Raw genomic sequence first — 23,873 nt, 5'->3', positions numbered from 1 at the left:
ATTAGGTTGGCTACTATTAAAAATGAAACCAAACCAGAAAATAACTGTTGGCGAGGATGAGGAGAAATTGGAACCCTCGTGCCTTGCTGGTGGGAATGCAGAATGGTGCAGCCACTGTGGAAAATGGTCTGTCCATTCCTCAAAAAATTAAAAATAGAGTTACCAGATGACCCAGTAACTCCACCTTCAAAAGAATTGAAAATGGGATGTCACAGAGGTACTTACTTGTATATCTATGTTCACAGCAGCATTCTTCACAATAGTCAAAAGGTGAAACTGACCCAAATGTCCACTGATGGATGAATGGGTAAACAAAATATGGTATGCACATACAATGGAATATTATTCAGCCTTAAAAAAGGTATGAGATTATAATACATGCTACATACTTTCAAGAATGAACCTTGAAAACAGTGTGCTAAGTGAAATATGCCAGATACAAAAGGATATGTGATTTTGCTTGTATGAGGTTCCTAGAATAGTGGAATTCATAGAGACAGAAAGTAGAATAGTGGTTACCCGGGCTAGGAGGAGTGGGGAATGGAGAGTTATTCTTTAATGGTTATGGAGTTTCAGTCTGGGTTGATGAAAAAGTTCTAGAGATGGATCATAATGACGGTTGGACAACAATGTAAATGTACTTAGTGCCACTGAATTGTACCTTTAAAAATGATTAAAATGGTAAATTGTGTGCTATGTATATTTTACCACAATATAAAAAGGCATAGACATACACACCTTCACTCAGCTGCAGTAGCCAAATTTCAAGTACTCAATACTCATATGTGGCTAATGGCTATTGGATAACACAGGCCTAAAATAGAGGATTTTGGAGGTGACATATATTTGGTGGGACCATAAGCGTAATTTGGTTTTGATAGGTAGCTTAAGAATATCAGCTTCCTTCTTCTAGTCAACAATAAAAGAATGGGAAACAGTAAGAGTACAATGCACAGAGTTTGGTTCTGAGCACCAATGTGCACTCACTCTCAAACTGGGAGCCTCCTGCGGGCAGGGCTGGTGCCTGTGTTATTCCGTGTGATGTGGGCAGGTGATGTAACCCCTGGACATAGGCTTTGCCTTCCTAAGAGGGCCTGATGCTTTCCAGATGAGATTCCACATCTTCTTACGTTGCGGTGGAGCAAACCAGCTTCTGAACCTGGAAGCATCACCTTCCTGTGCCCGGCGCAGAACAGCTCCTGGAAGCCAAACACCTCTAGAAGGGCAGGGAGCAGCATGAGGAAGGTAAGAAGAGTCAGGGTCCTGCTCGGAAGGCTCCAGTTAGGTGGTGATGGGGACTCACTGCTGGGCAAGGGGCACCAGAATAAAGATGGGGATCAGTTCTCCCCTAACTCACGTACTTCCTGCAGAGAAATCAGCCTGCAACGCAGGATCCAGGGGAACAGAGGAGGGTGATAGCAAGCCCTCCAGTGGGGCAGAGGGAGGAGGTCTGCACTAAACATCAGTGAAACCACAAAGAACCAAGCATGGTGACTGGAAGTAGAACTAACCCGGATGCCAGGGGGCGAGTGGAGGAAGAGAGTTCTGTCTGCAGGGGCAGCTGCCCAGAGCTGCGACGAAATTTGCTGAGGTCATGCCCAAAGTCAATAAATAGGGATGTGAAGAGGATTCCATTTCATGATGTGATAAAAAAATTTTTTAAATCTATAATTGACAATATTTCATGTTTTTAAGTCTTCATATAGAAGCTGGCCAGGAAAATCTGAACTTTGAGGATGTGGAATGGCCAGAAAGTAAGCCCTGTGCCTCGCTGGTGGGCACTAATGGTCCTCAGCCAGGAAGTGGCTCTTGTGAGGTTATTATTGAAAAGGTGCAGTTAAAAAAACCCAAAAACAAACAAACAAAAAACTTTTTTGAAAAACACAAGCAAATATGTTCCCCCTACAAATACTCCAAATAACGAAGGAGACCCATGTCCAGACACACACACATGCTAGAATGGTAAACACCTGTGTCAGGATTAAATGACACCTTGTAAGATGTTCATGGTCCCCAACAGGAAGGGACTCAGTAACTGTGTTTCAATGATGTCTAAACGTATGCTTCTGTCTTTCATATCCAATCCTTGGGTGAAGTCCAGGGGCCACTGCCAAGGAAGTGGGTGCTTAGGGGAAAAGAGAAGAGCTGAACTGGCAGGAGGGTCAATTGGAAAGTTGGAGAACTGCACAGAACAAGGGCTCTCAAAACCTTGATTTCCCTTAATGAAACCACCCACAGTGGCACCATCGTCAAAACAGCTGTGAAGAACTTGGAGGCTCTGTCCTCCTCTCAGCAGATTCATCAGCAGGAAGGACTTAGGCCAGGAGGAAGGGAGCTGGGTCCAGGAAAGGAGGGCTGTTCCTGCAGGCCAAGTCCCCATCAAGGCCACCAGAGCGTGCTTCCAAGTACTGCAGCTTAAGCAACGCCCCCCTGAACTACTGGAGGAATCCAACTCTAGGACCGCTACTTATAACTAAAGACAAGACACTAGCACAAGGCCACTCTGCTGTCCATGGAGAAATACCACCAAGCAGACAAAACATGTTACTGCTGTGCTCAGGCTCTGCCTGCACCGCTGGGCACAGGGCTGGGGTGTCAGTCATGCAGGAATGCAGAAAGCAGGAGGACTCACCAGAAAGGTGGGTCAAAAAGGAGATGTACACAGGCAGGAGGCCGAGCAAGGCACCCATCCATGGAAAATGTGGCGTAAAGATTTGGGGTTATTATGGTTGGTGGTGGGGGCTGGTGAGCAGATCCAACATCTGCACCTCGAGAACACACCATCCCTTCCAGCCGGGGTGCACAGCAAGCAGCTGGCACAGAGTCCCCCTTCCCCCACTCCATTCGTGCCCCTGAAGCGGCAACTTAATCTTCTTTAAAGGGAGATTGGGGAGGGAACGGAGAGACGAAGAGAAGACAAATAGCTGGAGAAAGATAAATACCTGAGTAAGTTCCAGGAAAACACACACAGAGGAAACACACCAATGCTGAAACTGCAATGATCCAGAAGAAGCTAGTGTTTGGTTACCATTTGCTTCAGCATCCCAATTTCCCTGATCATCTTTTGTTTTTTTCTTTCTTTTTCTTTTTCTATTTTTGAGACAGGTCTTGCTTTCTAGCTAGGCTGGAGTAGTCATGCGATCATAGATCATTGTAGCCTTGAACTCCTGGGCTCAAGAAATCTTCCCTTCCCAGCCTTACAAGTAGCTGGGACTATAGGCATGTACCCCTATGCCCAGCAACTTTATTTTCTGTAGACATGAGGTCTCATAATGTTTCCCAGGCTGGTCTTTAACACCTGGCTTCAAGTGATCCTCCCACCTCAGCCTCCCAAAGTCATTGATCATCTTGACGTATTTCCTCTCATTAGCTTGTCATTTTCGAGCAGGATATTCTGCGGTCCAGTTTCCCTGTTCTGCTCTCAAATGACTGACAGGGGGCTGACACCCTCAGGAGTCACCTCCATGCAGATGGGGCACTGGAGCACCGCTCTGTACCTCCCAGCAGAGGTGGTGGAATGAGGAGGATGTGAGTATCCACCTTTTTTAGTACAGGCTCCACGAAAATAAACCATACCACCAAATACATGGTTTAATTTTATTTCAAAATTGTACAAAATGGCCATAAGCGGCTATAAAAAATTTGTCTTCAGAACATGTGGAAATTCAGAAACAACAAAACAGGTATCATTCACAGTGTAATGGAAAAGCTTTTTATGAGGCAGGAATTATAACTCTTCCTTCTTTTTCCCTAGTCTTTCATGGTCTCCCTCCCGGAGGGCTCGAATATAATTGGTAAATCCCAATTCCTGCAGGGAAGGGGGAGAGAGAGAGAGAGAGAGAGAGAAAGAGCTTTAATCCCTGAGCTGGCTGTGCACTCTCTCTCCCCACACCCCCAGCCCCTCCAGGGGGTCACTCCTATGACAGGGAGAGGTGGGCAGACTTCTGCAAGGTGGAGAGGGTCTGCGTGGCTTGCACCAGCCCCGACCAGCAAGTGAGAAAACCCTCGGCATCTGGAGTCCAGCCTGCCCCTGGGGACAGGACATCTGTGACAACCCCTTGGGACTCTCCTCCAACAATGTCAAGCCTCAGCCAGGCCCAGGGCCTGGGCCTCTCGGTACAGTGTTCCAGCTGACTTCTGCAGTTTCTGGGATGCTGCCCAGTGCTGCCCCTCCTCAGTAGAAGTTACCCTGCCCATCAGCAGAGAGAGCTCTCGGCAGACACCTCTCCCCCACTTACTGTGCGGTCGCTGTCATACTTTTCTGCGAACTTCCCATAGTGGTAGTAGTGGAAAGTGGGGTAGCCCTTGACCGCCTCCTGCTGGCACAGGTCTTGGTTCTTGTCTTTGACACAGTCAACAGCGGCACAGGCAATCTAGGAGGCAAGGTAAAGAGAGTTGACACAGGGTGTCCCCAGGCTGAGGCCTGGACCCCACAACACAGATTGCACATCTAGTCCACGTAACAGGCCCACTCTGATTTTTCTCCTCAGTGGCAGGTAGGAACTGAACCAAAGCACCCCCAGCTCAGGGCTCCTTGGAGACTGATGGTGCTTGTTTTCAATTTCCAGATGGGTAAGGTTAGGGGACTCGGCCTGGAGTGCCTTTAGACTGTCCTTTAAAATCAAGAGTATGATGATCGTAAAGGAAATGATGACTTGAAAGCATTTGTAAACACCACAGTTTCTGTGGTGCTATCTGTAAGGGACTGTAGGATTTAATCATTTCTCCACTAATATTTCCGGAACATTAGCTTGGGGGGACAGTATAGTGCCAAGGTTAAGAGCAAGAGCTTTCAAGTCAAGTTCCCCAAGTGTACTCTTGGTTTGCCTGGACATTAAGACTTAAGGAAAATAACTCAGCCTCTTGGTGCCTCATTTTTTTCAGCTGTAAAATGGGGATAATAATAGTATCTAGGCTATCAGGATATTGTGAAGACTGAATAAGAGAATTCAAGTGAGGCCAATGAGCACAGAACCTGGCACCAGATTCATGGTCAGGAAATGTCAGCTGCTATTACAGTCACTTCTTCCAACCCCATATACAAGCTCTGTCCCCACTTAGGGGCTCAGTGTCTGGGCAGGGGTTGGATAAAGGGACAATTCCAACATAATGTGATGTGAGGGATGAGGGAGGTGGTCCAGGTGCCAGGTGAGTGGGGCAAAGGCGCTCTGTATGATTCGCCATCTGAGCCAAGACTGGAAGAGGAGGAGACCAGGGAAGCACATCTGGAAACCGGAGGAGCCCCGCATGAGTAAAGCCATCAGAATGTTTGGTCAGAAAGTGGTTCCCACATTGGCCACTGGCCTCTTCTTGACCATCTAGCAAATTCCACATGCTGGGTAGCTTTTCCTCATCATTTGTTGTTTTTTCAAAGGAAGACAGTATAAAGCAGAAATGGGGAACTTGTTTCTGGTTGAGGGTCATGCACCAGGGAAGCCTGAGAAGGGGTCCTCAATGGCCATACCCAGTACAGAGGTGTTATGGAAGATGGGGCAGATTCCCATGAGAGCGAGTCCTCCTACCAGGCAACACGCACTGAAACCCTGCCGTGTGCCAAGCCTGTTCTAGATGCTGGGGGACAACGTTGACCTTGACAAAGTCCAGTTATCAAGTGTCTGCTGTATGACAAATTAGATCATTTTAGATAGAGCTCAATGAATGCTTGGAAGAAATTAAAAGAGGGTGATTCAATAAGATAATTTAAAATTGTTGAATAACCATGACTCACACAGTTCTTTGGTTGATGGTTATTTGCATTCGGACAAAGGCCCCTTTCCAGGTAGGAGAATCCTGTGGGCCATGGCCACGTTTACTCATCATGTCCCTCATGCCCAGGTGAGCTGCCAGACGGATAGCTGGAGAGAAGAGTGAGGTACGGCCTCCCCTGGCCACCAGGTGCCACCTTCACCCCCCTCACCCTCACGCTTCCCTTCTACTCTTCAGCTATGTAACATTCTATATGGTGAGACTTTTAAAATGGAGTTTACAAACTTGCTGCCTGCAATCTGTATCTGGCTCTCAGTCCTCTTCTATTTGGCCCACATTGCATTTAACAACAACAAAAAAATAAATCTGAATTAGCTCCAACATAGAAATGGAGCCAGAAGATTTAATATAACAATTTGGCTTTCCAGCTTCTCTTTAAAAGTCAGAAGACTTGATGGCACTTACCCTGCAGTCTCATAGCTGACAACTGGCTGGGCAGAGAGGCAGCTGTCCTTCAGGTAGGCTAAACATACCTTCCCCAGCATCCCCTGGAGCCCAGTTCACCCAGGCCAGCAGACTGGCCCCTACGCGCTTCTGATAACCGCAGCCCACCTCTAAAGCACTTTATTATTTAAAAACATGAGGCAGATGCTCCCCTGGCCAAATTGTGGGGTTCCATTTCTCAGGGCAGGTGCTATGGGGCCCTGCCCAGGGACACGGGCATCCACATACTTTCCTTCCCTGAAGCCAGAGGCTGAGGCCCCATGTCCAGCCCGGGCCGGGAGCTGCTGCTCTGCCGTGAAAGTGCTGGACGAACATGGCTCTGGGCTGCTGCTCTCCCTGCATCTGCTTTAAGTTATGAATTTAATTTGTATACATGCCCTGGAGCTATTGGAAATATAGTGTATGGTTTTATAAATCTACTAAATTAGAAATGTATACTTGTTCTGAATCACCTAAACTAGCTGCCAGCCGCACACATGGAATGCAACTTCTAGCTGCAAAGGCGAATCCACGCGCAGTTTCCACAGAAGAGGAGACAAATGCGTCCTCCCCAAAGGCAGCAGCTTAGACTCTTTGGAAAGAAGGCAGCGAATAAAGCTCTTCTCAGCTATTGAAATTTCACCTAAATGCCTGTCGTCCCCTTACACCCAACTCAAGATTTGCACTGATCACCTGCAACACAGAACACCTATGATTTCTCAATTTGTTCTATGGTGGTCGGTACAAATCCTGGGGCACACGCTGCTGGTGTCCTGCCACATCCCCTCAGACCAGCCCTTGCCACAGCACTTGCTACTCTCAGCCTCAGAGCATCCTCCCAGCCTCAAGGAGCTGGACGTAAGGCCAATGACAGATGGGGGTCTAGAACAAGGACCCTGGCTTCTTTGGCCTTTGAGTGGAACAGCTCTGTGTCACGTTTCCTGGTGAGGTCTCCTGTGGGACTGAGCCTTGGTGACTCATCCAGTCATCTGCCCATTAAACACCTGCTTTGGTTCCTCCCCTTTCGTGTCTCACTTCCAGGGTCCTCTCTGAACTTCCTGAGATCACTTCCCAAATAAATTCCCTGCACATAAGCCCAGGAGCAGGGTCTGCTTCTGGGAGAACTCAAACTCTGACAATGCCTGTTTGCGATTCTCACTCTGCCCCTCTCCAGCTGAGAAACTAGCATATGATCTCTCTAAGATTCAATCACCTCTTCAGCAATATGAGCACTGTAACAATACCTAGTTGAGCAAGCTATTGTAAAGACAACATGATGTAAGAAATGCTTTCAGTGGAAGAAGAGCTCTCAGTAAATATCAAATATGTTATATTGTTCCTTCATCTAGTCAACATTTACACAGGTCTAAGGTGTCATGACTGTGGGGAGTTCAAGGACAAATGAGGTCTCTGTCCTGAGGGAGCTTTCTCTCAGAAAAGGCAGTAGCCAGCCTCATAAACAGGAGGACCTACATGTCATGGCCAGATTCCAGCAGTGAAGTGGGCCCATGGCAGAGGTGGGGCCCCCACTGCCTCAGGGCCTCCCTCTAAGGGTGACCTTCACACCTGGCCCCACACCACCCCCAGGCTGCACACCTTGACGTGCAGTGAAAGGTGAGCCCCCCACCTGCTTGCCAGCCCCCCACCTGCTTGCCAGCCCACCACAGGTCCTGTCTGCCTTGCCCCTTCAATAACACCATCTGTTCCAACACTAACACTTTGCACTCCTTTCCCCACCAGCGTGCCAACCGATAAAGTCCCCAAGTAAGCTCCCGGGAGGGGGTGGAGGCTCCCCCGCTAAAATATGAGCTGCCACACACAGCTTTATTGATTCAGTAAAATAAATCTCTGCAGGAGCTAATATTGACTTTGGCTATGAAAATGGAAGTGAACAACCAACTGCATATTGATTGGGATAGGAACAGGGGCTGGCTTCTGGGTGTAAAAACCCCACAATTCCAGCTAAGAAGTGGCAGCTTGGGGTGTCAGGAGACCCAGTTCTGGCTGTCAGTGACCCGCTGGGCATTCCTGAGCAAGGGACACAGCTCCTCTCTGGGCCTGGATCCCTCACGAGTAAAGGGAGAGGGGACAGGCCAACAGTCCCCACACACCAACCTGTGGCCAGCACAAGAGCCAGCTCTTAAAAACCACAAATTTCCAGCACCATCCCCCGGAGACTCTGATCTGATAGTTGTAGGATGGGACCCAGTAGTCACAGTGCCATGCCTGGAGCACAGAGTGGGCACCAGTAAGTTCAGCCCCCCAGGCCAGATGGCTGGCTTCCCTGATGTCATGAATGTAACCTCCAGGAAACCCAGGCAGGCCACCTGCCTCAGACAGAGAGGTTATGAAGTGCATTCCTGAATGCAAGTGAGGGTGATCCCTGGCTTGGAATAAAGGAAGCTGAAAGGAGAGACAGAGGGAATAAGAGACAGGGGGATTGAACCCAGGAAAAGGCCACAACACCACTGGCCCAAGACAATCAAGCAAAGGTGTGTCAGTGTCTAAGGGGAGGAGAGCACCAAGGAAATGGGCGCCCATGTAGCAGTGGAGGGGGAATGGGAAGAGGAGACGTGTGCTCTCAGCTGCCCGCTGGAGGCCTGGCAAGTCTGGCCTCACCTGCACTGATGTGGGTCAGGCCACAGGACAGCCTCAGCGGCAGTCTAGTGGGCAGAAAGGGGCCATGTCAATGGGGCTGCCCCTTCAGGGTTTCCCCAGCCCCCTAGATGCCTCAGCTGGACCACGCTCCCTGACACCATGCTCCCCAGCATGGCTGGGAGGGCAAGCCCAGGATCTGTGTGCCAGTCATGCCTCAGGACCCTCACAGATCTCCTGGGGCCTATGGAGACCTGAGTGTCCAGTGGGACAGGGAGATGGCACACCTCAGCCTTTCTCCTGCTGCCCAGAGCACCCAGCATTCTGGGTGGCGCGTGATGGACGGCAATACAGAGTGGCAGCTATTCCGGTCCTGTGGACTGGCAGCCCAGGCCATGCTGGATATCGTGGGACCACCAAGCAGGAGCAACTACCCTGTGCTGTGCACAAGTGGGTGGGAACAATGAGGGACATGGACACGGGAAGGAAGCCCCTGCTGCCATACCCCACTCAGTGCAGGGAAAGGGGCAGGCAGAGGAGAAAACGCTTCTGGTCCTTGTACTCCCTTCTGGTGGGGGTGAGGGGTGCCTCAAAGCCGCAGTCAGGGCTTTCGGGTAACAGTGGGACCTCCTGACTCCAGAGAGAGTCCTGGGCTCTGGGTCTAAGTGAGAATCAGGTCCCCAGTTCATCCCCACTCTCCCTGCATGGGCCTGTCCCCAGCCTGGCTTCCTCTGGCTTTATGTCCCTGTAAAGTTCTCATTACCCCATCTCTGCCACTGTCTCTGGGCCTGTTAAGGTGATCCTAGCACTTGTATCTCTGCTCCCACAAGGTCTGGATGGTACCTTTAGGCCTGACCTCCTGTTGGCCTTGATCAAAACTTCAAACCCTTCCCACCCGGCCCTGGGATGGTCATCTGTCTCTGCTTGTGAGGGCTGCTCCACTAATACCTGCTCCCCTTTCCTGCCTCGGCTGAACCTCCGTCTAGGCCTGCTTGGCCTGTTTATCATCTAGGACTCTATGCTCAGCTTATGCCTGACCTTGGTTCCTTCCAGCCTGCCCTGGCCCCACCTGGGATTCCACCCAGGAAAGTAAGGCACCCCCACACGTGACTCTGGGTTTGGGTGTGTGTGAATGCAGATCCCACGTGACTGCCAGCTTCTAGGGCCTGTTAGGCCAGAGGTTCCCATGACTGAGTCTCAGGGCTGGGAGGAATGTTTGCAGTCCTCTGCACCAGTGCTCCGCCTGGCATGGATGAGAAGGGAACTCAAAGGCTGGCAGTCAATCACACTTCCCTGAATTCAGGGGTATTTCCCTGCCCCACAAGCCCTCTCCCAGCAGAAGCCCCCACTGCACCAGCGGCCTGGGGGATGCGCCTGGGGGACGCGCCTGGAGGCCCTGCACTCTAATCCAGTCTGCAGCTCTAGCTTGTTAATTTTATGCTTCATCAGTCGGCAGCGGCAGGAGCCTTTCACTTAGGCAGAGCGAGGCTCCACTGACATGGCCTTGCTCTCCTCCACCATGGCATCCTCCAGTTGACTTTTGTTGGATTTTTAAATTTGTATTTTTAATTATATAAGTAATGCATGATGACAATCCTACAGTAAAAAGGTTCAAACACTAAAAAAGTAAATAGATGACCCCTTTAACCATCCCTCTCCTCCAAGTAAGTGCTGGAATGGTTCAGCATATCCCTTTTAGTTGATTTTGCAGCATAAATCCAGCCTGCCCTATCTTCCTTCTAAAGAGAATGTCCTGGTTCCCAAGGAATTTCCTGCTTACAGGTCTTAGCAGACCTGCCCCTGTTTGGGGAAGGGACCTGAATGACAAGAAGGAAGGTGTAGGAATTAGCTGGAGGCAGATCAAGAGATGAAGAGCGCTGTCCTTACCTTTCGGTCATCTTTGAAGGCATCAGCAGTAGCAGTAAAGTGCGGAATGACCTTCTTACAGTGTGGGCACCCTGTGTGAGAGGGGAAGAGAGCACACAGGACTGTGATGCATGTGCAGGGAGGTTGCAGGGCCAGGGACCCTTCCTGAAAGCTCCAGATAGGGTTCTCCAGGAGCCCCCCACTGCCCGCCACACTGTCAGGGTCCTTTTGTCAACCTTGCCACTCTAACCACCTCCCACCCAAGTCTGATCTATTGGTAGGGGGGACTGGTAGGAGTCCCTGTCACAAGCATCATATGCTCCTGCCCAGGCTGGGGGGCGATGGTCACTGTAGTCTAGTTCTGCTGCTTCCACAGAGGACGAGGAACAGCCTGATCTTGGGGGCAGAGGGAGCTTTGGGCTTAAAGAGGCAGGCATGGGATTCTCAGAGCCGCTACAATCTTCTCTTGCTCCAGGGACAATAGCAAATCTCTCCATTTCCTGACTGAGAGGAAGTGGCGTTGGGAAATGCAGGGTGGGGGGATTTTGGGGCAACTACTCTGCACCCACTGCTCATGCTTTGCTGCTAACTTCTGCATTCCTAGCAACCTCCACCCAGCCCAGACTGTGAGCAGCCAAATCAGGCCCTGGTCCCCAGGTCTCCATCTACCCTTTGCTCTACAATAACCAGAACCTCAAAGCCAGGAACAGGAAGGCCATGGTCAGGGTAAGAGGGAGAGGAGCTACAGGAAGTCATCAGGCAGTCCTCAGGTCCCTTGATGCTCCCTGTCCCAGGGAGAAGGCTTGTCAGAGCAGCCTAAGGCCTTTGAGCTATACTGGGGCCCCTACCTCCAGCATCTGTCTCTTGTTCTGGGCATCGCCCTGAGCCCCAACTCTGACCTCAGTGTCTCAGAAGCAGGGTAGGGACCTCTGTGGGGGCCACTTTCTCCTCCTGTCCTGGTGAGCCCAGGAGCTGCAGGCTGATCCAGCCCTTCCCTCAGCACTGACAGATCAGAACCCAAACCCCCCTCCTCTCTCAGCCCTTTCCCAGTCACTGGTGAACAGAACTGCCCAGGGTACAGAAGGGCTCTGAGGGGACGGTTTCCCTGAGCAAGGGGAGGCTCCAGCCCACACCTCTACGTCAGCCGGCTTCCCTCAGCCTCAGGAAGGCAGAGATGCCACGGTGGGAACAGAAACGGCTCTGCTCATCTACTTTCTCCTTTTTAAAATAAGATAGTAATGACTGGCATTTCAAAGGGTTTTGTGAAACCAAATTAAGGCTAAGCTACAAGTTTAATCTGAATTTAGTCCTTGAGCCAGTCTTGAGATGAGCAGGACCACCCACATGGCCTGGCTGGCAGAGTGGCCAGCTGGCCCAGAGCATTGTGGGGGGTGATGGGGGGTGGGGGTGTAGAGGGCTTTGCCAAGTCTCATGCAGAAGGAGCAGAAGAGACCTGGGCCAGTGATGGGTTATATCAGAAATGAGACAAGCACAGCTTAGCAATGTGCCTAGCATAGCCTAGCTCATGGCAGAGACTGGATGATTTTTTAATAGCCTAAAATGGCAATTACAAGTAACACTTCACTAATTTGACATAACAGAAAGAAAAATAGCTCAAATTCATGAAAATGTCACACTATAAAGGGATGATGTTATAAAATTTTCAAAACACTTAAAGAGCGCAATCTACTGGTTAACAAGGTACGTCACAGACAGCTCCTGCAGGCAGCTGCAGGCCCCTTGTGTGTGGCCTATGCCCATAATAGCATTAGGCTGGCTGAAAATAACCACCCCCCTTCCTCAAAACCTGGTTTCACTATTAATTTTTCCTTTTTAACCTCTCTGTTCATTGAAAGTCTAAAGGTAACTGTCAGCCTCGTGTAAATTCCTGTTACCATCAATTTAAAATATCTAGGCCTCAGATTAATAGCTTTCTGTTGCATCTAATTTTCTCATTATCCGAAAGAAAGAGTGGGGCCAATGAATAATGGGAGGGAGGGCTGTTTCAGAAAGTGCATGAAGATGCTTCCAAGAGGTGTCAGGAGGGCCAGATGTGGATGATTTTTTTTATTTAATGTAGGCTTAAAAAAAAAAAAAAAAAGGCACTGCCTCTGTGTAGCAGAAAACCTAAGACGCCTCCCAGAGTGGGGAAAGAGGAACAAAGACTGAGGACAGGCTGGACAATTGCAGTTCTAGAGACTCCGCCAAGCTGGCCTGAGAAGGGCAGTCACCAAGACCAGACCATTCAGTGTAAAAGGAACAATGAAACAGCAGGAAGAAGAGCTGTGCAGAAGCTGGGGAGACAGGATGCAGGGGCAGACATGGTGGGAGAAGGGATGTGGGAGGTGGAGAGATGTGAGGGGAGGTAAGATGTTGGGGTGAGGCAGCTAGAAGGGGAGCCGGAACGTGTGGGCATGCTGCTTTTCCTTTAGACCTCTATCAGGCATTTGACTTTACTATTTGACATTTCTGTAGTGTTTAGATCCTTCATATATAAAAAGTATATAGTATATGCCATATTTATATATAAAAATAAGTATTATTATTTTCATTAAAAAGTCAAAAGATGTATCTTTTTTGTCCTTGGAAATTCTTCCCCCTGTAACCCACTGATAAAGATGTATGTCCCTGGGGCAAGGTTTAGGGACAGAAAAACGCAGTAAGAGAAATGAAGAAACTCTAAGGACCAAGCCCTCTGCCAGAGGTTGAGTCACTCAGTGACCCTGCCCTGGATGGATTGCGTTTAGAATTTTGTCAGGGTAGACAGTGAGCCCCTCAAGGCCTGGCAGGGACATGTCTCCCTCCCTTGTACCCTGGGCCCTAGACACTGCACAGCACAGAGCTGATATTTGATGGATAGATGGAAGACAGGCGGGAAGGCAGGCAGGCCGGAAGGCAGGCAGGCAGGAAGGCAGAAAGGAAGGCAGGCAGGAAGGAAGGAAGGAAGGAAGGCAGGAAGGAAGGAAGGAAGGAAGGCAGGAACGAAGGCAGGAAGAAAGGCAGGCAGGAAGGAAGGCAGGCAGGAAGGAAGGCAGGAAGGAAGGCAGGCAGGAAGGAAGGCAGGCAGGAAGGAAGGCAGGCAGGAAGGAAGGCAGGAAGGAAGGAGGGCAGGAAGGAAGGCAGGCAGGCAGGCAGGCAGGAAGGCAGGCAGGCAGGCAGGCAGGCAGGAAGGAAGGAGTTATAGATCTTTGGCAGCCCAAAAGGGTAAGAGTCTCTCCCAGATTCCCTGGGGATTTAAGCACCTGTCTGCCCCAGCAGCCAGGGTCAGGGTGGTGGGGGGCTTATGTCTGCTATGAAGGCCCCTCAGTCAGGGAGGAGCTGAAGAGAGGCAGAGGAAGCACTGGGCTCTGGTCCAGAGGTCTGGGGGAAAGTATTTTGTCTGGACAAGGGCTTCCACTCCTGCAGCCAGGTTCTCACTTGCTGCTGAAAACACTCTCACTCTCTGGACTGTGCCTGTGACATAGAGAGAGCCATCCAGGCTGCAGGAGGGGCCTGCCACTAGCTTGCCCCATGGCCTTGGGCAAGGCTCAGTCCTCCACCCCCTAATGCTAGAGGGAAGATGTCAGCTCCCAAAAATTTTCAGGCTTCTGGGCACACTCTACAGACCGAAGAGGACAGCCGGAAGCTCTGTAAGGGACTGGGAGAGGACAAGTCCCACTCTGAGAAGGAAAGGCAGAAAGAGATGGGCAGGGAGGCTGCCTCAAGGAGGGGCTGAGGCTGTGGCGGCCCCTCTCAGACCCTGAGAACACAGACTCCACGGATTACTGACACTTGAAAGGTGGGGACACGGGGAGCCAACAGGAGGGCCGGCTACAACTGAGCGGGTTTATGGCTAGATGGAGCTGCCTGGCTTCTCTGTAGACTGCAGCTTTTATTATCCTCACTCCATTAAGCTGAGCTGTAACCTAGGGGAGAGAGAGAAGGGCAGCAGAGAGTGGGAAATTCTAAGAACCTTTCATTGTAAGTATCAATTAACAACTTCAAAATGGGAATACACAGAAACCTGAGGTCACCGATGCCAATGTCGGCAGACGTGTCACTTCCTCAGCTGAAGCTCTGATTAAAATGAGCACAGCACAGGAGCTCAGGAGCGAATGTGGCTGTGCCTATGCCATGGCTCCAGAGCCATCTGGAAGGGCAGGGAGAGGGGGTTCCAAGGTGCCGAAGATAAGTCGGTGTCTGGAGAAGGAAGAGGGGGCGGGGGCAGCTGAGGGGTGGGAAGTGTGCAGGTAGGGGACAGGGGCATGGAGGAGCCCAGGGACAAGAGGGGATGAGCACAGAGGCAGAGGGCTTTAGGACAGACACGAGAAAGACTGCCCCAAAGGAAGGAGAGCCCGACAAGTCTGACAAAAGGAGGCCCTGGATTTGAAGGACCTCTTAGCCTGGAATAAAATTGGAGAGCCTGGTTCATAATGGAGATGACCCTGGGATCCATCAGCGGCTGCCTTGGTCCCTGGGGTGGGTGTGCGGGTCTTTTTGGCTTGGTGGGGCCAAACCCCTCTTACCGTGCCACTCAGTGAGCACCCAAGCTACTTACAAGGGGCGTAGAACATGACCAAGGTGTGTTTCTTCTTCTTCAGGGTCTCCCGGAAGTTGTCCCCCACCAGGTGCAACACGCTTGTCTGCTGCTCTTCCCACGTGGGCTCTGGGGGCGGGGGGGCCTCAGGGCTGCAAGAAGCCAGGGGAGTGGGGAGGCAGCCATAAGGAGAGATTTTTAGATGGGCAAGGAAATCCACCCTCAATGTCCCAACCACTCGGGGGAACATGCATGAAGAAACCACTACAATCCTTCTAAAATTTCATTTTAAAACCACAGTTTAAACACAAACAAATCTGTGCCATCAGCAAAGACCTTCCTTGATTCCCTCTGAGGAGCCCATTAAAGAGCCATTTTGTAAAATATGGAAGACTTGATGCCATTTTAGGTCAGGGCAGCCCCCCCTAGTTGTGGGCCAAGAACTCCTTGATAAGAGCATAGAGGCACCTCCACTTGGGCTCCCAGGCCCCTCCTTCCTGCCCCCTCTAGGACCCTACATGATCGTTCATTATCTTCTGGTTCTCAGCTTCTGTTCTGGTGGAGAGCATGGGCCAAGGAGTGAGGTGGGCCTGGGTTCAAGTCCAGATGACTTACCAGCTGTGCAACCTTAGGTAAGTTACTAAACCCCTCTGAGCCTCCATTTTCTTTTCTGTTAAATGAGGACAATGGGATCTTTACGAAGAGCAGAGAATGTATGTAAAGCATCTACTCAGTCAAGGAACTAATATTTACTGAGAGCCTAGATGCTCTAATAAATGCCAGGCATTGGATAAATGTTATTGCTTCTCAGTCTCTTGCTGTCCACTGGGTCCCTCCACTCTGCCTCATGCAAGGATGGATCTCCAGGGTCTTGCAATAGCTTTTGCTCCCCTGCTTCCCTCTCTATAACTCAGCTCCCCTTCTTGGAGTATTTCTGGGGAGAGGGCTGCACCCACGCTGCCACGTCTCCCACTGGGCTTGTGCCATAGCCCCTGCACCAGCTGAGTGCAGCCCTCTCTCTGCTTCAAGTTCTATTCTGAGCCCTTGCAATTCTCAAAGATTTCATTCCTCTGCATGGCTCCAGTGATTTCCGTGGCCGAGAAGAACTTAAGGCCTCACCTCTCATCCAAGCTCCTTATTTCCAGGTGTTTTTCAGGCATTTCCAGCTGGAAGTCCCATTGTAACCTCAAATCCACCATGACTTAGAACACATTACTCTTCCCTCCTCCTCCCAAATCAGTCTCCCTGCCTCCCACCTTCTCCTGTGCTGGTGACTAAGACGGGCCCCTCCCAGCCTTCCTCCCTGTCTTTGTCCTCCAGCTTCTCTGGTTCCATGGCTGACACCACTCATCTGACCTTTCTGCTCTGCCTTTTCCCTGAACACTGCCTCCCCAGGCTGGCCTGCTGGCAGGCGCATCTCAGTTACCCACAGCCTGGCAGCCTATGCACCTGCCTGTAAATGCCATCCACCTTTTCTGGTGCTGTCTGCTCGCCCTGCTTCTGGGTGACGAGCCTCAGTTCTCCACCCCCGAGCCATCGGCTGTTCACACTCCACCTGAAGGATCCCCTCCAAGTGCCCGGAAGAACTACTATTTGTCCCTGGATAGGGCCCTTAACCTCTCTGAACCTAAGTTTCTTCACCAATGAAATAGGAATTAAAAACTCTGGCCTTAGTAGGACTTGAGGATGAAATGGAGCAAGAGATAGGAGAGCATTCTGCAAAGGCTGGCTGCTGTGATCACTTATGTATTGATACTGTCAGTCATGAGAAGTCCACAATCAGTCATAAAAATAGCTTCAACCTTTTTTTTTTTTTTTTTAAGACAGGGTCTCACTCTGTTGCTGAGGCTGGAGTACAATGGTGCCATCCCAGCTCACTGTAGCCTCAACCTCCCAGGCTCAAGCAATCCTCCCACCTCAGATTCCCAAAGTGCTGGGACTATAGGCACACACCACCATGCCCAGGTAATTTTTTTGATTTTCAGTAGAGGTGAGGTCACTATGTTGCCCAGGCTGGTCTTGAACTCCTGAACTCAAGAGATCCTCCTGCCTCTACTTCCCAAAGTGCTAGGATTACAGCCATGAGCCACCGTGCCCGGCCAGTTTCAACTTTTTTGAGTACTTCCACATCATGTCCTGTGCTGAGCACTTTTCACAGGAGTCTCATTTAATTCCCTAGACAAGTCTATGGGGAAATTACTGTCTCCATCTTACAGATAGGAAACTGGGGCTTAGAGGCATCAAAGAAATGGCTCAGGGTCACGATCTGAGCCCAGGTCTCTCAGACTCCAAAGCCCATGCTCTTGACCTAAAAGCACTTAAGAAAGTACTTCAACCTGAAAGCACTTAGCCTGAGTGCTTTTCAGGCTCTCAGTAGCAGCAGCGGCACACAGAAAGGACAGAGGCCCCTCATACTCGCTGTTTGTGGCCAAGACTCTGGAGCACTGATTAGTGATGATCGACACTCTGGATTCCCTCGGCTCTCTAACCAGAAGTCCAAGCATCACAGGGACCTGGCCAGATCCCCCGCCCCACCCAGTCCTTTCCAGTGAACCAGCCCTGGCACCAGAGCAAGGCTGGAAAAGTGGGTGTGAACAAGCCACTTGCTTCAGACACCAGAAGGCCTTGAGGGGTGAGCGAGCACCTTGTGCCTTTCAGAGGCAAACCATCATTTTCCTCTGGTCCCTAAGACAAAGGCCTAGCTACTTTCCAAATCCTCCCAGTGGATGAGCAGGACAAAGTGGGAGAAGCTGAGGCCAGGATCTCATCAGTTCATTCACCTCTTGCCAGAGGCCTCCCCTGAATCTAGTGGCAACTTTGCTGCCATTCCACAAGCTGGTGTTTCTCAGAACACCATGGCTGAGGGTCCCATTCACACTTCCTGAATAAAAGAGTCTCAGAGTCTATGCTTTAAATAAACACCGCATATCTGACCAATGTCCTAACAAAGTAGCTCAGACCGTATAGGTTCAACTGTGTCCTTCTCTAGTTCATATGTTGATGTCCTAACCCCCATTATCTCAGAATGTGACTATATCTAGAGATAAATTATCCCTTTAAAGGGATAATTCAGTTAAGATGAGGTCATTAGGGTGGGCTCTCATCCAACATGACTGGTGTCCTTATAAGAAGAGCAGATTAGGTCACAGATACATATAGAGGGGTGGCCATAAGAAGTCACAGGCAGAAGATGGCCAAGGGGAGGGGTCTCAGAAGAAACCAACCCTGCCAACATCTTGATCTCTGACTTCTAGCCTCCAAAATTATAAGAAAATAGGCTGCACATGGTGGCTCATGCCTGTAATCCTAGCACTTTGGGAGGCTGAGGCGGGTGGATCACTTGAGCTCAGGAGTTTGAGACCAGCCTGGGCAACATGGTGAAACCCCGTCTCTACTAAAAATACAAAAAATTAGCCAGGCATGGTGGCATGTGCCTGTAATCCCAGCTACCTGGGAGGCTGAGGCAGGAGAATCGCTTGAACCTGGGAGGTGGAGGTTGCAGTGAGCCGAGATCATGCCTCCAGCCTGGGTGACTGAGTGAGACTGTCTCAAAACAAAACAAAACAAAATTGTAAGAAAATAAACTTCTGTTATATTGTTATATTATATTGTTGAGCCACCTGGTCTGTTACTTGGTTATGGCAACACTAGCAAACTAATACATAGGCTGAGGGGGCTCTTCAAAATCTTTATCCTCAGTTGCAAACCACCACAGCCTGCCCTGTGGACATTACTGGAGGCCCAGCCAACCACTAGCAAACCTGGACGAAATGAGTCTAGCTCTGGCTATGAAGAGCTGTGTCTCCTTCATTTATTCAAAGGGAATGGAATAAAATGCAGACAATAAGATCTGAGCCTAAGGAGGCTGAGACAGAGAAAAAGCAACACACGGTTTAGCGCGTCGATGAAGCTGCGTCCAGAAGGACTGCCAGCAGTGACCTGATCAAGACACGTGATCAGCATATAAACGGTGGTTTTAGGGTTGAGGAAGTCAGATCCGTCTTGACTCCTATGGGCCTGAGCCCAGGGTATTGACCATAAAGTTTACTTCACCTCCTCAAGGTGGTCTCCAGGGACCGCCAGCTGGCAGTTAGGATGTGCTACTGAGATCGTAACACTTACTTTTGCATCCACTCGAGAAACTTCTTCTTTGTCCTGAGCACGGGCACTGCGTATTTCTCTCCATTCTTAAAATACTTCAACGTAGGAAACTCTGAGATGTGGAATCTTTCTGCCAGGGCCTTGTTGACAGTGGCATCGACAGCTGCAAGGACACCAGAGCTCTGGGATGGGGGAAAGGCCAACCATGCATTACAGCCTCAGATGTGGTGCTGGTGGAACACAGGAGCCCAGACGCTGCCCCCACAACCCATCCTGGACCTGCCGGAATTTAACTGGGGTGGCTAGCCCAGTGGGCTCCCATATCCCAGGGAACAACTGAACATTGGCACGGCCATCATTTCTCATTTATGAGCTGAGATGAGGCTTTTGAATCTGCCCCACCAGCCATGTTGAGTAGATTGGCACCTGTTCCTGTTAGCCAGGGTCCCAGAGAAAAGAGGGAGCAGGCAGAGGTCACCTGGATGGGCACGGGAACATGGCCCAGTAGTCCTTCTGCCCCCCTCTAGGATCCCATCTGTCTAAGATGTTCTACTTAGGCACACAGAGGTACTGCTTGCCTCCACAGACCACGGGAGCTGCAGCAGGGCTTGCAGGGGAAAGTCATAATGATTCCACCTGTCAGTGATTCTTTCAAAGAGAACGGTGAGGGGGAAGGAAAGGAAGCTTACATCCGCTTCTCCATGGAGGGCTTCTGCTGCCTTCTCAAACTCCGGCTTCATTTTCTTACAGTGGCCACACCCTGTGGGGAGGGATCAAGAGAAACCATTCTTATGGCACAGAGGCCCTCGGGATGCTCCCCTGCGCCGCCTCTGTAAGGCAGCTCAGCCCCATTCCCAGACACCTGAGAAAAGCAGCAGCAGCACCAGCTCAAAGAAAAGAAATATTTTGCATAATCCACCAGAAGTGGGTTGGGGTAGTGGGAAGGTACCCCAGACACAAAAATAAAACAACTGCATAAATAATACGGGCAACATGTATGTAGCCCTGGTGTGCCAGGTACTGACCAGTGCCTTACAGCCTCATAACTGCCCCACAAAGTAGGAACTGACATTATCTCCATTCTATGGATTAGACAATTGAGGCACCAAGAGGGCAGGTGACTGCCCAAGGCCATATACACAGCTATGGTCACAGAGCTGGGTTGAAAACCCAACCAATCTGGTGAGAGGCCCCAGCTGCAGGCAGCGTGCAGGTTGTGGCACCATGCTGTGATCACCATCATCATCTTCTCTGGACAGAAGGCAGTCTGAGGCCTTGAGCTGGGCTAAAAATTCACAGAAGCATAAGTATGGGACATAATTACATTCTAATTGTCCCCATATGACATGATGGGTTTTTCTGGGATAGAAACTGCTCTGTCCTTTTCTTTCTTTTTTTTTGTTTTGAGATAGAGTCTTGCTCTGTCTCCCAGGCTGGAGTGCAGTGGCGCCATCTCTGCTCACCGCAAGCTCCGCCTCCTGGGTTCACGCCATTCTCCTGCTTCAGCCTCCCACCACACCCGGCTAATTTTTTTTGTACTTTTTCAATAGAGATGGGGTTTCACTGTGTTAGCCAGGATGGTCTCGATCTCCTGACCTCGTGATCCACCCACCTCGGCATCCCAAAGTGCTGGGATTACAGGCATGAGCCACCGCGCCCGGCCTGCTCTGTGCTTTTCTTACAGCCGCATGAACACAGTAAGATGTCAGAAATAATAAAATTTGATGCATTAAAAAGAAATTAAGCACTTTGTGTAGATGACAGACCTCGACATTTGTACATTGTTTTCATTTTAATAGAAAGAGTACTTTCTGGCCTCTGATGCTGGAGGGACTGGGAGGTGAGGGGTCTGCAGACTGGCTCAGGATGGAGGCTGCTCAGAAGGTGAGCCTGGCTGTGCGGGGACCATGCATTAACTAGGATCAGCGGATGACAGGTCGTGACTCAACCTTCTCAGGGGTGTGCCACTGTGTGGGAGCTGAGAACGCTATAATTCTACTACTGATTGTTAGGAAAAAGAAAGACAAGAAGAAAGCAAGACAGAAAGTCAAACAGCATAATCAGAGGAGACCTCCCACTGAGCTATGGAATCGGCTTTCCTGCCTCCAGCTGAGCACCCGGCAGGGGTGAAAGCTCCTGTCTCCTCCTCCAAGGCCATTTCTGCAGAACTCAGCTCCAGGTGAGACATGAACCTGTCTCGTTCTAAATCTCTCCATTTCACTCCTGCCTGTACCTGGCTTCCTCAGTTCATCCTCACCCTGTCCCTCCCAGGGACAAGGGACCCTGGAGTGGCTACTCCCCACTTAACTGATAACAGAAAACCAAACTGATCCTTGAGCTCCCAGGCAGTGTTGTGAAGCTCCTCCTCTGGACAGAGCACTGGAGACATGACTCGGTCAAGGGCACTGACCCTCATGGAATGCAGCCCAGGGAGTGGCTACAGTGCTTAGCCACATCAACATGTCGGCTCTTCCCAGGTGGATCCAAGGAAGAGAGACACTGCTAACCCTCAACTGGGAGGCTCCACAACAAGAAGAGGAGGAACTGCTGGGTATACAGGCACCTCTGCTGCCGTTATCTAGGGAGCTCCCTGCTCCTGTTGGGCTATGATGCAGAAGAAAGGGTAGAAAAGGCATCAGCCCTTAGAATCTTCCAGCATAATGACAGAGAGGACCATGGTCTTTGGTCCAGAGGGGAATAGAGTGGCACACATGATGCCTTCAAGGGATGAACCAGAGGAAGAGCACTCCTCACCTGCCCTGGCAGCCCCAGGGGAGCTGGCAGCTGCTTGTAGCCCTATTACATATTGTACCCACACTACACACTCATCATGCTGGGCTCTAGGTACCAGACAGTGCCTCTCTTTTTTTTTTTTTTTTTTTTTTTTTGAGATGGAGTCTCGCTCTGTCACCCAGGCTGGAGTACAGTGGCACGCGATGTCAGCTCACTGCAACCTCCGCCTCCTGGGTTCAAGCGATTCCCCTGCCTCAGCCTCCCGAGTAGCTGGGACTACAGGCGTGTGCCACCACGTCCAGCTAATTTTTTGTATTTTTAGTAGAGATGGGGTTTCACTGTGTTAGCCAGGATGGTCTCGATCTCCTGACCTCGTGATCCACCCAACTTGGCCTCCCAAAGTGCTGAGATTACAGGCGTGAGCCACCGTGCCCAGCCCCAGATGGTGACTCTCTAAAGGTGGGACCTGAGGTTTTTTTTTACCTTGTACCTCCCCATGAAGCAAAAGGATCACCATTTAATAGATACATGATAAATATTTACTGGTCAGCAATGAAGAGACCTAATTAAATAATTAGTAGACAACTCCTGGGGTGACCAGGGGCTTGAGAAGACCTCCTGGAGGTGGCAGATGAAAGGACACATGTGGGCAAGTTAGAGACAGAGGACAGAGGGCCCAGTCAGGAGGGCAGGGGCAGCCTCAGAGAAATGAGGACGTCCCCACGCTCAATTCAGCAGTGCAGAATTCCACTGCCAGGGCTGAGCAAGGCACACAGCCCCAAAAGTGCTCCTAAGGGCTCCTCTGGGACTGCTGAGCTCGGCCCTCCCAGAGGCTGCCCCTGGGCTGGGCAAGACAGCCTGGCTGTTCCTGGCCTTGTTCTCCACAGCAGATATTCTTAATGTCCCCTGCAGTCAGACATTGTGGAGATCATGATCAAAGTGGTAAACCCTTCTTCCAGAAAAATGCACACAGGGTTAGACGACTTTGGGAGTTCATGGTCTGACTAGACCCCACTTGGGATCCCCCCATCATAAGCTGTAGAGGTATCAAGGTCATCATTATTTTCAATGACAAGAATATCACTTTCCAGAAATGAACATTTAGCATCATCACGAGCCATGTGTTACCTAAATAATCCAGTCACAAAAGGGTTGTTTTGGTAAGTTGGCTGTTTGTTTTCCCCACAGAAACAATTTTACACACCGATTACATGCAGATTCCCAGGGGCAACCACAAAAGCCCATTTAATAGGATGCACCTGAAACATAAAAGCATGCAGTGCTATTTGTATTTCCGCGAGCCTGCTCCCAATGGGACACGTGCAGCCCGCGATCCAGTGGGGACAGCAGGCAGGCCGCTCCCTCTAGGCAGCGGCCCCCACCTCAGCAGTGAGAGGAAGAACTCCAAGAGGGACCAGGGAGAGCTGGGGCAGGAGTCTGTGCCTCCCAGGCACTGACATTCTTGAGATTGTCACAAAAGCCTCTCCTCCCCTTCCCCACACTGATGCATATACTCCACATGTATGTACAATTCCAGAGGGATCCTGGACTCCCTGAACTTGCTCACAGAACTGGGGTTAGGAGCCCAGGACAAAGGAGACCACCGGACTCCAAGCCAGTCACTATCCAATGGGAGGCGAAGCGGAAGAACACGGAGAGCTGATGCACAGGGGCCCAGGCTTAGATGTCTTTCCACACTGGCCCACATGTCAGGAGTAAATGGAATAATCTGCAGAAGGTTCTACTGACTTAATATGAGGTATATTAAGATTTAAAAATTATTTTTTTGCTTCTCACTAAAATAGAGTGGAGTAAACCATCCTTTGGGGACATGGTCAGGATGAAAAAGTTCTACAGCTCTTAAAGGGATCTC

The 23,873-nt window shown here is 50.3% G+C and overlaps 1 protein-coding gene across 1 annotated transcript in view; it reads right to left on the bottom strand.

Moving 5' to 3' along the window:
• Positions 1-3,583: 3,583 nt before the first annotated feature.
• The window catches only part of PDIA5 (protein disulfide isomerase family A member 5), a 94,983-nt gene continuing 74,693 nt past the window's right edge, over positions 3,584-23,873 (bottom strand). Inside the window, exons 12-17 of the mRNA XM_004036188.5 lie at positions 19,957-20,027; positions 19,289-19,449; positions 15,188-15,318; positions 10,672-10,742; positions 4,239-4,373; positions 3,584-3,808 (exon numbers count right to left, since the gene is read on the bottom strand). Of these exons, the coding sequence (XP_004036236.4) occupies positions 3,728-3,808; positions 4,239-4,373; positions 10,672-10,742; positions 15,188-15,318; positions 19,289-19,449; positions 19,957-20,027 (650 nt within the window). The 3' untranslated portion in view covers positions 3,584-3,727. The remainder of the gene's footprint in view (positions 3,809-4,238; positions 4,374-10,671; positions 10,743-15,187; positions 15,319-19,288; positions 19,450-19,956; positions 20,028-23,873) is intronic.

Source organism: Gorilla gorilla, chromosome 2 (genome assembly GCF_029281585.2).
Source record: "Gorilla gorilla gorilla isolate KB3781 chromosome 2, NHGRI_mGorGor1-v2.1_pri, whole genome shotgun sequence".
NCBI lineage: Eukaryota > Metazoa > Chordata > Mammalia > Primates > Hominidae > Gorilla > Gorilla gorilla.
This window is presented reverse-complemented; position numbering and strand designations above follow the sequence as displayed.